Source organism: Hoplias malabaricus, chromosome Y (genome assembly GCF_029633855.1).
Source record: "Hoplias malabaricus isolate fHopMal1 chromosome Y, fHopMal1.hap1, whole genome shotgun sequence".
NCBI lineage: Eukaryota > Metazoa > Chordata > Actinopteri > Characiformes > Erythrinidae > Hoplias > Hoplias malabaricus.
Genome location: NC_089820.1, coordinates 69,020,173 through 69,035,332, shown reverse-complemented (window position 1 = coordinate 69,035,332; position 15,160 = coordinate 69,020,173). Strand labels below are relative to the sequence as shown.

Below are 15,160 nucleotides of genomic sequence, written 5' to 3'. Positions count from 1 at the left end.
GTTTCTCTGAGAGGGTCTAGAACTGGTGTCTCGCGGCTGAGACCGGCAGGAGGGCAAGGGATTGTGGGAAATATGCAGCGGCGGGTCTACTCTGTGTCCAGTCCGGCTCCACACTCAGGGATTGTGTGCAGTTCGTCTGATTCTGAAGGCCGCTCTTTGAAGGTGTTGTCCTCTCGTCCTGGAGCATCTCGGGAGAAGAGGCGGGCTAGATGTCGGCGTGGCCCTGAGGGGTCTGCCTCATTGGCCAAATCCATGTCGGGTGTGTCCAAGGGGGCGTGGTCTCCTGACTTCTTGCTGTCTTTGTTCTGGTTCACGTCGCCTGTACAGAAACAAGGAGAGTTACACACCCCACACTTGTCAATACACACATACACACACACACACTGTTCATCCCTCTAAACCCAACTCACAAAACCCTCAACAAGCCCTCTTTGTCAGCAGCTCTGAGCCTCCTACTGCAGCATCCACACTAATGCACACTAACTTAGGCCTTTCACATGTACGGTACAGTTGATTGCAGCAGGCCTGCGTTAGTCACATTACTACAACCCCCTCATTACTAGATAATAACGGGTGTCGGATCACTAATGGCACATTAACCGAGGCCTTTCTGCAGTTTTGGATACGTTTGACTGATTTCTGCAGGTGCCTTATTTTTTTATTTTTATTTTTTTTGACTTTGTGGAGAAGCAGCAGTGTTAAGAAACTCTAGTATCCATGGTTACCACAATTTTATCTGTAAGTCTTTAACATCAATGATATCCATCCTTCAATGTGTGTTTAGAAGAATCAGATTAATTATATATATATATATATATATATATATATATATATATATATATATATATATATATATATATATATATATATATTATGTTAGATGACTACATTAAATCATTCACCTTATTCACCCTTACTGTAATTGACTTTATCAGGAGAAAGTGTTTTATTCCATTGGCAGATCAATCCTCTTGTTTTAAGCATCATTTCTTTAAAGCCACTTCATCAGACACATTCTCCGGATAAAAATCACTTTGAACAACAACAGAAAAAGCCTAGATATCACCTGAATAATCCTATAGTATTGTTATAACAATCCCACGCTCTCAGAAATAAAGATATATTAAAGGTACACTACTAAAGGTCACTGAAGCTACAAACAGTGTAGAGTATATTTAAAAAGGTACAGCAGTGGTGTTAAAGTCCAGTTGTGTTCCCTAAAGGTTCATTACATTCTCTTCTCCAGAAGGAAAGGGGGATCTCTGTAATCTTTCATTATACAACTGTGGAGAATAAAAGAACACAATAAAAGTCCTGGAGATGAAACGGGGCAAATGCCATCAACATTTAGAATAGAATACGGTTCATGTTCCCTAAAGGTACAGAATGTGCCCTCATGGGTGCCACCACAGTGACAGATTTTCTGACGATGCATAAGTAGAACTATTAGCTACATCAACTAGAATTAGCATGATTAGACTTAATAAGATTTAATTTTCTACAGTGTGTCCACTAAGGCCACTGGGTTTGCTCTCGGTGACACGGACTCGTCCAAAAACACAAAAGATGCAGTGTCCAGGGAGGAATGGTGCAGCAGAACACCAGAGAATCTGCATGCTAATAATTTCTCCACAGAGCCGCATTGTCTGGAGTGCAGCGTTATTCCAGCTGGACAAAGAGCCCAGTGTGGCCAGAATAACTCGGACACATTTAGATTTTCAACTCCTTCTATCGTGCCACTTATCTGATGTGGTGTCCACTGAAAAATGGGTGTGGCTGCAACTGCATTCAGATCAATGACTGTTACATTTATAACACGTCTAATTCAGAATATTATGGAAAAATTCAGACTGAAAACCACAGGCAGCTGAGGGAGAATTTAATAAGTCACAGGTGTAGGCTGTTCCTGTAAAGAATGCTCAGCTGTCTTCATCCTCACACACCCCTAAATATAAAGAGGATGTATAAAGAGGACATCACAACTAAATGATCACAGCCTTAAAGCTGTGGCTCTCGCTACAAATTCACAATAATATTCAATGATTTGTTCCATATCTATGAACTATGAATAATCACATTTATGTGGACACCTCTCGGCAAGATCTGAGCTTCATGTTGGATCTGCAGAAGACAGTCTGAGTAATTTCAGGTCTTTTTAGGTTTGCTACAGGTAAGTGACTGAATCCAGTTAAAAAAAAGGGCACTTTGTTAATCTCTGTCTAATAAACGCTGGTCAGATTCATTAACAGAGAAGCAACAATGAGCTTTTTTAATTCACTTATTCGTCTCACTCAGGAGAGAGAGGTCAGCCCTGAAGAAAAACTTCTTTAATTAGGGACCATCTTTTGTCTCTCTTTTTATGACTTGACAGGTCTTCTGAACTTCAACAATTAGGAAGACTTTACTCCGGCAAACACAAAGCAGACACACAGAGTCAGATCTCAAATCCCCGAAGTGCAGGTTTGACTGGTCTCGGACGTCAGATTTAATTCTGATTCACAACACTGAGGTAAGTTTGAGCTAAACCTCTAAGAGACTGAGAGGTGGGAGCATGAGGCCAGACTCTTGGGTGTGACTTGATCTTTATTCATTTTTATTAATCAAGTTGTAAACACATTAAAAATCAATAATCATTATTTATAACACAGAGATAGAAAGATAACAGTGACCTGTTATTTGCCAAATAGTGAACCCACATTCTTTTGCACAGTTAAACCTCAGATCTCGCCAAATACTCACATTACTTTATCTTTTCCATCAGTTGAAATGAACCCCGTCAGCTCCAGCACATATTTGTTACTACGTTTAATATTATACAAAGGTTTAATTATAAAATGTTTGTTTAGACACTGATGATGATGTTCTGCACCTTAACACATCACTATACGAGCAGATTCACATTCCCAGGTCATGTTTTACCTCTGATATTTCAGTAAGTTCTGAAGCTTTCAGTAGTAAACAAAAAAGGTCACTGTTGCCCCTTCTATCTGTGCAAAGAAGTTATTATTAACAGCTTTAAAGGCATTTACAACCTAATTAATAAACGTGTAATAAACAGATTTATAAGTCTTACAAAGTAGTACCGATACTAGTCTCTAATACTGGAAAAGTGCTCTGCCTAGATTTTATTTTATGAAATTCATGTCTTTAAATCTCATTTCCACACATTAACTTAATGAAATATCTGTGACATGCTTTCCTCAAAATACCAAAAGACCCACAGTCCTGTCCTCTCCCGTCCCCAGCTCATATCAGAGTGACTGGTTCCTTCGCCTGTTCCTTTAAATGTGAAGGAGCCACAGCTCCGATCAATGACTATGGGTTTTTAGTCATTTTCACTTTGTTGTCTTTCTACTCTGTACTTGTTATTGTCATTTATGATCAGTGATACATTTCCATGCATGTGTTCATTTTGCTCTGTTTAACCTTTCACGTGAAGTCAGGTTCAGTGCTGTGAGTGGAGATACTCTGAGGAGGAGGTGGGACAGCTCTAACTTAGAACAACTCGTTTTTCCCATGTTTTCTGACTTAGGGTGCCCATGGACAAATTGGATGGTCTTGTTTCACAGTGTGGGGGTTGGTAGGACTCCAGATTTTTTTTCCCCCCACTGGTTGTTTATTGAATAGTAAATCTCAATCACAATCTATTGTGAATTTGACACTGTGGCAAACCATGAAATTACTTTTCAGGGACAATATAAAACATTACTTTTAATCATAACTATAGGACATCACAGTCCTCTCAATAAAGCTATTTTTTCCAGATCACATACAGAAAAACAGCAGCCGTTAACTGCATCTCTTCGACTAGAGGAAGTTGAAAAGTGGAGATATTTGCAAGATGCCCACAGCAATGGAGCAACAACTAGGAGGGAATTCAGAGAGTGGGCTCCAGCATCTCGCTCGCTCTCTCTCTTTCCTTTTCTCTCATTCTGCAGTAACAATGCTGGTCAGTTTGGAGGGTGGTGGGCAGTAGGTATTGCAGGCATGTGTTTGAAAGGCCTGCAGATATTTGACCCCCCTCCTCCCCCCAAAGCCTCCCACCAGGTAAAGCCTTCAGCAGCTCCCACAGTTCAGAGCACAGTTCTTCTCTGTTCATCTGCCCTCAGTTGCATTCAGCAAACAACCCCCTGATAATAACCCCCCCCCCCCCACCACCACACCCCTGCAACCCCACTTCAATCAATACCCAATACAAACAAGGCTTAACCCAAATTCTGAGAGTTTTATTTTCACCACTGCCATAGAATATAAACATAATGCTTTTTTATTTAATTGTGTACACTTGTATGTGTGTGTGTGTGTGTGTGTGTACTCTTATGAATACTGCATTAAATATTGCATTCAGAAAATAACCCCCTGGTAGCCCCCACACCCCTCCAACAAAAAACACTAATAACCTCCTATCCATCAATATCCAGCACAAACCAGGCTTAGCAAACTGACTCTGAAAGACATGGACTATATTTAGTGATTTACATTAGGTGTATGTATGGTTTAAAATGTTTTATATAATGTATAATTCAATATTTCTAATATTTTAATTCTCCTTTGTCATTTTATGGTGACAGTTGTGTAATAAACATGACAATTGTTATTGCATTCAACAAAAAATTACCTAAAAATGAAGAGTGAATGAAGGAAAAAATTGCTGCAGAAACATGTGCATAGATTTGTTCAGTTCTTGGGGATAATATTGTATCCAAAAGTATATGATAGTTTTGGTTTAGAGGATGTAAAGATGGGGATTTCGATGTTAATGATCATGAACTGTAATACTTATCCATCCATCCATCCATTATCTGTAACCGCTTATCCAATTTAGGGTCGCGGGGGGTCCAGAGCCTACCTGGAATCATTGGGCGCAAGGCGGGAATACACCCTGGAGGGGACGCCAGTCCTTCACAGGGCAACACAGACACACACATTCACTCACACACTCACACCTACGGACACTTTCAAGTCGCCAATCCACCTGCAATGTGTGTTTTTGGACTGTGGGAGGAAACCGGAGCACCCGGAGGAAACCCACGCGGCCACGGGGAGAACACACCAACTCCTCACAGACAGTCACCCGGAGCGGGAATCGAACCCACAACCTCCAGGCCCCTGGAGCTGTGTGACTGCGACACTACCTGCCACCGTGCCGCCCTGTATTTTTTTAAATTGTCATTATTCAATTAAAGTATATATGAAAAAAGCGCTTTAAAACTTACCTAATATTTTTCTCTCGCCTTGGGACATGCATCCATCAGTATCCACCATAAAAAAATACAAATAAAACATTTTTTTTCAATAAAACAAATATCTAATAACCATCGCATCTGCATTTTACATTCTTTACATTATTACAACCCTATTTCAAACATTTTGTACAATGTGCAAAATACATTAAATCCAAGAATCTGGAATTTGTTAATTCACTTGTTCCATTATCCGTTCTAATTACACTTTGTGATTAATTTTTAAAGTTTTCTTGATAGAAAACCTATGTGCCCAGCACTTCAGCTTGGTCTGATACTTCTCTTCATGGTGTGCCATTCTGCACCATAGAAGTCTGATCTGGAGTGCAGGCAGACAAGTCAGTTTCTCATGCAATTCCATCTGAGGTCTGGAAGGTCACATATTCAACAGTAGTTTCTGGTTTTTGATCTGCATGGACCGTGATTTTTTCACAGTCCCTTAAACTTTCCTTAATATTATGTACAGAAGTTGATAAAGAACTAAACTCTTTTTTAACTTATTGTTGATTCAGTTTAACACAAAGTAGTGAGCTATGACCCTTTCTTGCTTGGAAACACTGAGCTGGTCGTGGATCCCCCTTTGATATATTTCGACATTCGCTATTTCATTTATTTATTCACTATCTGTAAGCACTTATCCGGTTCAGGGTGGCGGTGGGTCCAGGGCCTATCCGGAATCATTGGGCGCAAGACAGGAACACACCGTGGAGGGGGCTTCACTGGTAGTTGGTTTTTTAAATTGGTGGAGCTCAAACATTCTATACATATATGAATTTGCATATTGTTTTAAAAAATACAACCAAGTCTGTGGAGGAAACCATTGGAAATCTTTTCTTTTTTCTTTTTTCAGTTACATGATGCTTCAAGAGAATTTTTGATTTACTGCATTTCAAAAAAGCATTTGTGAAAATGGGACTGTAAAACGCTGTAATGTGTCACAGCCTCAAGACCAGAGCTTCTACCAGAGATAGTCTCATCCTGTTACAGATGAAAGTACATGTAGTGTTAAGAGTCTTACCCAAGGACTCCTACTGATATAGTATGGTGTGATTGCCTAAGCTGGGAATTGAACCGCAGTCAGAGTCACATGACGATACCCACTATTGATCTGACATTTTATTTTTTGGCATAAATACATGATTAGCCAATATTTTATAAAAAAAAAAGTATATCAAGTATATTTGATAAAAAATGTCATCATTGGTGCAGCATCTCACCCCCACCCCTTGAGTGTTATCAAGACCATTTATTAAAATTAGTAAAGATAACTATCGCAATAGCCTCCACAACGCTGATAGGAGGCTCATCGAGGGAACAAGAGTTCGCACGTTGGGTCAGAACTCACAGAATGCTTGCACTGATGCTAGCAGCTGTATCAGAACAATCACAGTTGGTGCCACAGTCACAGTTTGTGCTACAGTAGCTCTTCTGTGGAATGAGATAGCCTTAGATTGCCTCGCACATCAATGAGCCTCGGACGCCCATGACCCTGTGCTTCTCTCTATTGTAAACACAATTCATGCCTCTGCTGACTGAACTGCATGGTCCACTTTATTAAATCACATTCTTCTTTGCTTTAAATAAAAGTTCAGTTTACTTCATGACTTTTAATGTCCAGTTTTGTTCAATAAGTTTCAGATAAAATATTGAAAAAATGTTGGAGCTTTAAGAAACATCTGAAAAGGGTAGATACACACAAACACACACACACACACACGGTTGCTTGGGAAGCCATTTTAAAAAACATATTGCACAGCACTTGATGAATGCCTATTAATAAAAAGACACAGAGTATTTGTTGAAATATACTCACACTTTAAAATTTCTACATTCATCTACTTTCAAGACTGACATTTGTATTTCACATGAAACAAAAGCCTAGTACAACATAAAACAAAATGCCTTGCTCCAGAACAGCTGCATATCATCTTAAGTTCACAGTGCCCTGATTCCAAGAGTCAGGCAGAGGGTCCTTAAGCCCCCAGCACTGGGCTGTGAAGCAGGGAAACTGAATTCTCTGTGAAGAAATGAAGTGCACTCTGCTGCTTTTATTTCCTTTTCCTCTGAGAGAATGAGTGTAGCATCTTTAGTGTCTATGTGTTAGCCAACCCTGTGTGTGAGGAGTGTGTGCATGAGCTAATACACAGTGATGACACACACACACACATACACCCACAAACGTGCACATACTCTGATTGTCCTGCCAGATGGTCAACACCAGTGACGTGAGCCTAAATATTCAGTAACCTCCTAAACACACACAAGCACACACACACACACACACACACACACACACACACACACTATTTCTGTCTCTGAACAAATGAGTCCATGACACGTACTAGACCTCATTCACATTTGTAAGCTTTCAGTGTAGAGACCATGACACATGCAGCACTTAATGAACACACACACGGAGGACAACATATACACTACTAGTTGGATTTCATCAACTGGACACTACGCTTAGAGGTGAACATTTAAAGCAACAGTATTTTACAACTTAAAGTTTCAGCTTCAACATCACTTTAATGCTTCAATCACCTGTAATGGTAATTTATGGGTCAGCACTTCAGAAACTCTAATATGTAACTTTTGGAGGTGGGTAGGAAACCACACACCACCTCCTTCTCCTTCCACTTAGACTTCAGTTGAGTTCTGTAAAAATGAATTACACTCTGCAACTAAAGGGGAAGCCCAGGAGCAGAAAGACCAAATCTTACCTAGTGTTCCTTTAACTGATAGTACTTCTAGATCTTAGAGGAGTACACTAACCAAGAAACATCTCAGTACACTTCACAGATTTTATTATAACGTCCACAATCACCTCCAGAGAGAGAGAGAGAGAAAGAGCGAGAGAGAGAGAGAGCGAGTGTGTGAGAGAGAGAGAACAATAGTGTGGGAAGGAGGAGAATAGATGGGTTTACATCAACAATGGGAGCTTTACATGAGGGAGGCTATAAAAGGCTCTGTACCAGCTAGAGCCAGTCCAACACACACACACACTTACAATACATGACACCTCCTTATTATGAGTGAATTTCAAGGCGCTTCAAAGCCCCTCCACTCTTCCAACACGCTGTAACTGAGGACAGTTACTGATGTTGGATGATCATTTCTTGACCAAAGCTCCTCCCAAAGCTGTTAAGCATGACATGAAATGCTCTAGAGCAGCAGCACATGAGCCTAAGATCATCACCTTTCCAAGGGGCTGACAGAGGGTTATAAAGTCCCCTAGCAGTGAAAGTGTGTCCTCTAGAGTGATGGAGCTTGAGCTCCAAAAAATGCATTTGCAATGAGTTGGAGTGATGTTCACGATCCAGAACTAACTTTCCAACATCAGTACCTGACCGAGTGTCATCAAATCCAACATCTAGTGCAAAGCAAACCCTCACAAACCATTTTTTTTTCAGGGAGCGCAGGAGACTTTTTCTTCCAAAGACGATCACACGGTACAACTCCTCTCCAATATTTTGGGATATTATTTTGCAATGAACCACTACCGGCTCACTGAGCACCTGCTGGATATGGCCACCTCAATATGCACTGCCACTTTAAATTGACTCTTATACATTTGCACACATTGTAACAGGTTTATAACACTGTTGACAATGTACAGCAATTTTCTGCTCCAACCGAACTACTGAATAATCTATTTTTATTATTGGAATTAGTTCCTATGTAGCTTTGTATTTACTTATACTCAACCTCCCTTAAACATGTGTATTGATGCAGGCTATTTTATATTATTATCTGTGCTGCTGTAACCATAGTGTCTCTGTCACAGCTCCAGGGTCCTGGAGATTGTGGGTTCGAGTCCCGCTCAAGGTGACTGTCTGTGAGGAGTGTGGCGTGTTCTCCCTGTGTCTGCGTGGGTTTCCTCCGGGTGACTGTCTGTGAGGAGTGTGGTGTGTTCTCCCTGTGTCTGCGTGGGTTTCCTCCGGGTGACTGTCTGTGAGGAGTGTGGTGTGTTCTCCCTGTGTCTGCGTGGGTTTCCTCCGGGTGACTGTCTGTGAGGAGTGTGGTGTGTTCTCCCTGTGTCTGCGTGGGTTTCCTCCGGGTGACTGTCTGTGAGGAGTGTGGTGTGTTCTCCCTGTGTCTGTGTGGGTTTCCTCCAGGTGCTCCGGTTCCCTCCCACGGTCCAAAAACACACGTTGGTAGGTGGATTGGTGACTCAAATGTCGCTTTTCCACAGTATGTGTCTGGCTCTACACCACTCGACTCAGCTCGCTTAAAGCTTGGCGCTTTTCCATTGGCAGGGCCCCCTGGCACAACTCTATTGACGTGTCTCTCTGGCCAATCAGTGCTCTGCAGGGTTTACAGATCATCATTTATTGCCTACTCAACACGATTGGAACCCCGAGTGTGCTGGGACTGAAAACCTACCTGGTTCCAGGGAACAGGACCAGATTTGGCCAGTGGAAAAGTAAACTAGCCAGGCTTGAGTTGAGTAGAGTCATGTAGGTTCCATGCAGTGGAAAAGTGGCATAGGTGTGAGTGTGTTAGTGAATGTGTGTCGCCCTGTGAAGGACTGGCGCCCCCTCCAGGGTGTGTTCCTGCCTTGTGCCTAGTGATTCCGGGTAGGCTCCGGACACACCACCGCCCTGAACTGGATGAGGGTTAAACAACAATGAATGAATGAATGAACACTTGATTTGTTCCCTCTGTAATATATAAAATTATCTTTCTATCTATAAAGGAGTCCAAAAATGTCAACTTGCACATACAAACAACAGTGATGTTTAATTAACTACCAACAAATGATGTCCTTTCCATCCAGAAAAAAAGGAGTTTTATAAAACCTGTTTAGCACTGAGCTGGGAGCGATGGAGCAGTACATTTAGGAAGATCTGGGATCAGGAACTAATCATCCATCATTACCTGACCTCTCTAATATTCTGGCTGAATGCCATCAAGTCCCACAACAACGTTCCCACCTCTAGAATACCACACATTCCCACAAGTGTAGAATCTGTTACTGCAGTCAAAGAGAGATAACCCCCCCCCCCCCCCCCGATTAACTCTGAACTAGAGCTGTGCTTTGTTTACTTTAGTCGAGCACTAAATGAACTCTGATCCATTCAGAATCACTTTACCACTTTTTCCACTGTTTAAAAGCATTTCCAGTGTTTACTGTTCAAACCCAGAGGAGCTTGCTGCATTACACACTCAGACTTTACCTTCATCTCTCCACTCAGCCCTTATCTGCTGAAGTTTATCCACAAACAGCAGAAAAAGGACATTCTAGGAGATGGACAAGGGAACTGTGGAGTGTAAAAGCGCCCCCTAATGTTGGCCCAGTTTAACCGTCTTCGGAAAGGGATTTATTTTCATATTTCTGAAAATTTCACTCTGTTATTCAGTTACAATGCGAGTCTCGGCATCTTGTGTTTGTTTTATTAATTAAAAACATACAGTAATTAAGGGTAATTTGAACTGTATTAAATAATTTGCCTAAAAACAACAAGTGTAAAGAAGGCACTTTACTATTTTGTAAATATTATTGTAGCGTATGTATTTATTGGATATGCATGTATTTACTTCTTAATGTTTTGGAAGATAATGGAATATTTATGGAGCATTCCTGAGGTTTTTCCAAGTTATTTGGAACCATTTCTATTGGTTGCATTTATCAAAAAAAAAAAAAAAAAAAAAAATCACATAGCAACCTAAAGAGCACGTGCTGTTTTTAATGTTGTTAAAAACCGAAAAATTGGAAAGACAGGATTAATATACAAACAAAACAAAAACTGAACATAAATTCAAGTATTCTAGCATTTCAATATTTGAACGAGGTTCTTCTCTAAAATGAAAGTGCTGTTTTGGTATGAAACCTCACACCAGTTATGGATACCACATTTCTGTTTGACGTTCTTCCTTTGATTTTCCACTTTATCTTAAAATCTCTCATCTAAACTGACAAAGGAATGTACTGCACTAACAGGTCGGAGTGGAGATGAAGTAAATGAAGTGTGAGAGTACATGTATTTGATTAAATACAGAGATGAAATGCGTTAACAGTTACACAGTCAGCGTTTTCCTGATGAAACCTCCACTAGGTACGTGCTTGTTACACCAATTTAAAGCAGTTTAAACGCTTCCCTATTCTCTATGCCCGGAGACAGGTTTGTAATTGTATAAAACACACTCTCTCAGCTCCTGACGCAAACGAGGAGAGGGAACAAAGCGTGTGTTTCTCTAAAGCTCACCCACCTCTCACTCATCAGCAGAGCATGAACACACACTCTCACTGAGACAAACAAGAGAAAAGAGGATACAATGAAACACCAGAAACAAGACTAAACTTCACACACATCACACAGCAGCAAAACTCACTCTCACTTTACGATGTGAGTAACCTAAATTTTACAGAGACTTTTTACAGACACCTGCTCATTCATTTCCTTCATGTACAACACTGTTGAGGGTTAAACTGGAGTACAGCTGTATAACTGCCCCCAGTCTGAGAGAAGGTTCAGTTAAGGGTTATTAGATGGTCAGCGGTGTGGAGCTGCTTGCTGCAACCCACACCTCCCCCCACCTCTGCCCCCCCCCCCTCTCTCTAATGGGCTTTTAATAGTGTTTGAAATCAGCCTACCTGACGTCTGTGTTTGCTCTGAGCTTCCAAAACAGAAAAAAAACTGCAGGTAAAATGAAGAGGGCCTGGGCTTTTTAAGACAAATCAAACAAACCGGACACTAGCACAAAGCCCCACTTCCATTAACGCAAGCCTATATTCCACCAATTAAAATCACCTTTCAGCTACGTCAGGGTGAAGCACACAATGCAGTGTTTATGATCCCCACAGAGGGGCACCAAATTAAATAAGACATGCACATGAACCCTAGGTCACAATGCTCAATAACAAATGTGGGTTAGAGAGGCATAGAGCTCCCAGAAATGACAGTGGAGTAACAAAACTGGAGTGATGGCATTGGTTGATTTGGACGATTTGTGAGTGAGAACTTATCATCTATCATCAGCACCACACTTCTCTAATATTTATGAGGCTGATTAACTTCTAATTATTACATTGAATAATAATGCATTTTATTTGTAAGTAAGGAAGTAAGCATTTATTTATAAAGCACAATTTAACCCAAAGTGCTGTGTAAGAAAAATGCATTTTAAAGGACAATATAAAACAACATCTAATGTACAAACTGTACGTCAAATGGACAAAGCACTCACTTATAAATGTTCCAGCATCTTGTGTGTAAAGCCTTTCAGAAAAAGTAGATGTTGGACAAGTAGGTGTCTCTGTGGCTCAAGCTTAAATCTACTCAACATCTTTTTTTTATAAACATCTAACGCAAAACTTGGTTCAGCTGGTTGACATCACTAGGGTCGACTACAAAGTTCCCATCACCTCAGTGTCCACGTGTAGCACAGAAACCATTAGAAATCCCCCTGCAGGTTACTCAGACATTGTTCGCAAACCCAAGCTCAGTCTCAGCTTTGTCACATTTAATGAAGGAGCCAATCAAAATGCAGATAACAAACCATGGACTTTAAATTACGGAAAAGTAACTCTCCAAAATGAAGTGTGTCCAAAATTTTGCTCCTGTATTATCCACTGTCATTACTTCAGGCCTGGGCCTCAGAAGGGCATAGCGCCCTCATCTGCACACTCTTGGAACTGCAACATCAGTCTACAACGAATGTCTTTATATTGGAGCGTGCAGTGACTAGAAGGTGTGTAATAATATTTAAAAATATTATAATATTATGAAAACCAACATCAGTAGATAACTGACTGGTTTTAATTTGCAATATGGTAATATTTTGGCTTTTACAGTGAGGAAGGGATCTAATCTTTACTCGTATATAGTTCCTAATACATTTTTGTGTGTAATTCTATTAAACACTACATTTACCACACCATTTTCCCTGGAATCTTTGATTGTATCTTCAAGTACAGTTTGGGAAGGTAATGTTTCTTTTCCTGCAGCTTTGAGTGGGGATACTCCCACAGGAAATGTGATTAATGCAGCATAAAAACATACTGGTTTTAGTACCTAAACATATTCATAAACATTAAGGGTACTTTATTAGCTAATTATTACTAATGCCACACTAATCAGTTGGTTACTAATCAGATGTTACTAATCCAACACCAAAACCCTCCCCTCCAGGATATAAGTCTCATGTCTAAGGCCAACTGAGAGCCCTGAGCTTTCCTCCCATCTTCAGAATCTGACCAGTTTTAGTGCTGAGTGAAGAATGCAGTGTAAAAGCTTTTAAAGCAGTTGCTAGGCATCAGCTTCACTTTGTTCTCTGAGTTGAGAGTGAAGAAGGCTTTCAGATGAAATGCTGCCATTAGACATGCACTTTTCAACAACTCGCAGCTTCATAGGCAATGGATACCACCAAATGGCACAGAAATAAAGAAATATATGAATAAATATACAAAACAACTGCCAAGAGCTCTTTACCAAACACATCGTCCTGAGACTCCTGAGACTCTGCCATGGTTCTCGTGGCTGGGTCCGAGGCGTCCTGAAGGAGAAACAAAAACAAAACACAAACTTATTTAAAAAGTTAGTACTGTTTTTTAATTGTCCTCAAAGAGGGAAATCCCATTAGGAACATTGTACACACAGGTTACACACAGGGGTAAATATACCAAGATGCATTTTCCTTTGTGTTATGTTTGAGTGCCTTAAAGAAACATAAGTAAGAGTTGGTTTTTTGGATCCTGGGTCCCCCTACGTTTTCAAAATATAATTCACAAATCCAGCACACTCCTGAAATAAAAGGGAGAGTCAAGGAGGAGCCAGGACTGAACGGGCTATTTCCTATCATCCTCCAGAGGTTAAATAGTGCAGTTTCTGCAGTGCTGAGCCCGGAGGAGCAATGACTGATTCTTTATATTCTCTAATAAAGGTCTCTAATACATTGTCTTTTCCAGAAGGAGAGGTAAATATTTGTAAGCTTTTATTATGGAACTGTGTCAAATGAAACAACAAAATAAAAGTCCTGAGGCTGAAACGGAGCATATGAAAACAACACTATGTTATGTTCTCCAGAGAATACCACCACAGTGACAGTTATTCTGAGACATCATGTACACAAATACTGTACTAAAATATAGTGGAGATACAACACCTCTAGTTGATCGTATTTTACACTTGATTTACTAATAATTGAGCAGTTAAAGGCTGCTGGACTTTGCATTAACTAAAGACCTCTCATACAGCCTCCAAGGCTGCTCCTCCCTGCAGTTTTAAATTAAAGCATCTTTGTTTGACCAGAGGAGGCCCAGAACACATGTCCCTTGAGAAACAGCTCTGTGCTGAAGGACTTCAGTCTTGTTGGACTCTAGCCGCACAGCTGATCTACAACATGCCATTTTATTTCATTCTTTTTCTACATACCATTAGTGAACAGCTTTAAATTAACCTGAATTAATCCATTGTAAGCGACATCTACAAAACTTTGGACATCTTACACACACACACAGTAGACAGTTACACTGGGCAGAAGCGGCGTCTTGAGATGTGTATAGAGCTGATTGAACATGGAGATGTGCTGCTGTTATTTTTGACATTTCAATTTAAAATGAAGCGAGTGATTAACTTGTCTGGAAGTGAAAGTTAATTTCCCCCGTGTCAGATTTAAAACAAACAGTTTTCAACTCAGACATCTGGTGCCTTACAGTCCTGGTGATACACTACATATCCATGCATCTGTGGGTATTCCTACTAATGTGTGAATTTAGCTAATTAAATGTGCTCCCAGTGTGTAGAAGCAGATCATATAATCTCCACCAATGAGCATCTGTAGATGTAGATCACAACACTCAATGCCAAGCATTGACCAGAGGTGTATTAAGCCCAGTGTTGAGCAGTGGAGCAATGGGTTCTCTGGAGGAATTGGGCTATGTCCAGTACCTACGGGATGATCTGGGATACAGA

General features: G+C 40.5%; 1 protein-coding gene across 2 annotated transcripts in view; it reads right to left on the bottom strand.

Moving 5' to 3' along the window:
* Positions 1–86: 86 nt before the first annotated feature.
* LOC136679409 (myelin basic protein-like) overlaps positions 87–15,160 on the bottom strand; it is a 31,614-nt gene continuing 16,540 nt past the window's right edge. Inside the window, exons 3-5 of one of the 2 annotated variants that reach the window (XM_066657916.1) lie at positions 13,679–13,742; positions 5,217–5,234; positions 87–319 (exon numbers count right to left, since the gene is read on the bottom strand). In XM_066657916.1, the coding sequence (XP_066514013.1) occupies positions 87–319; positions 5,217–5,234; positions 13,679–13,742 (315 nt within the window). The remainder of the gene's footprint in view (positions 320–5,216; positions 5,235–13,678; positions 13,743–15,160) is intronic. The other variant, XM_066657917.1, reaches the window with a different exon arrangement.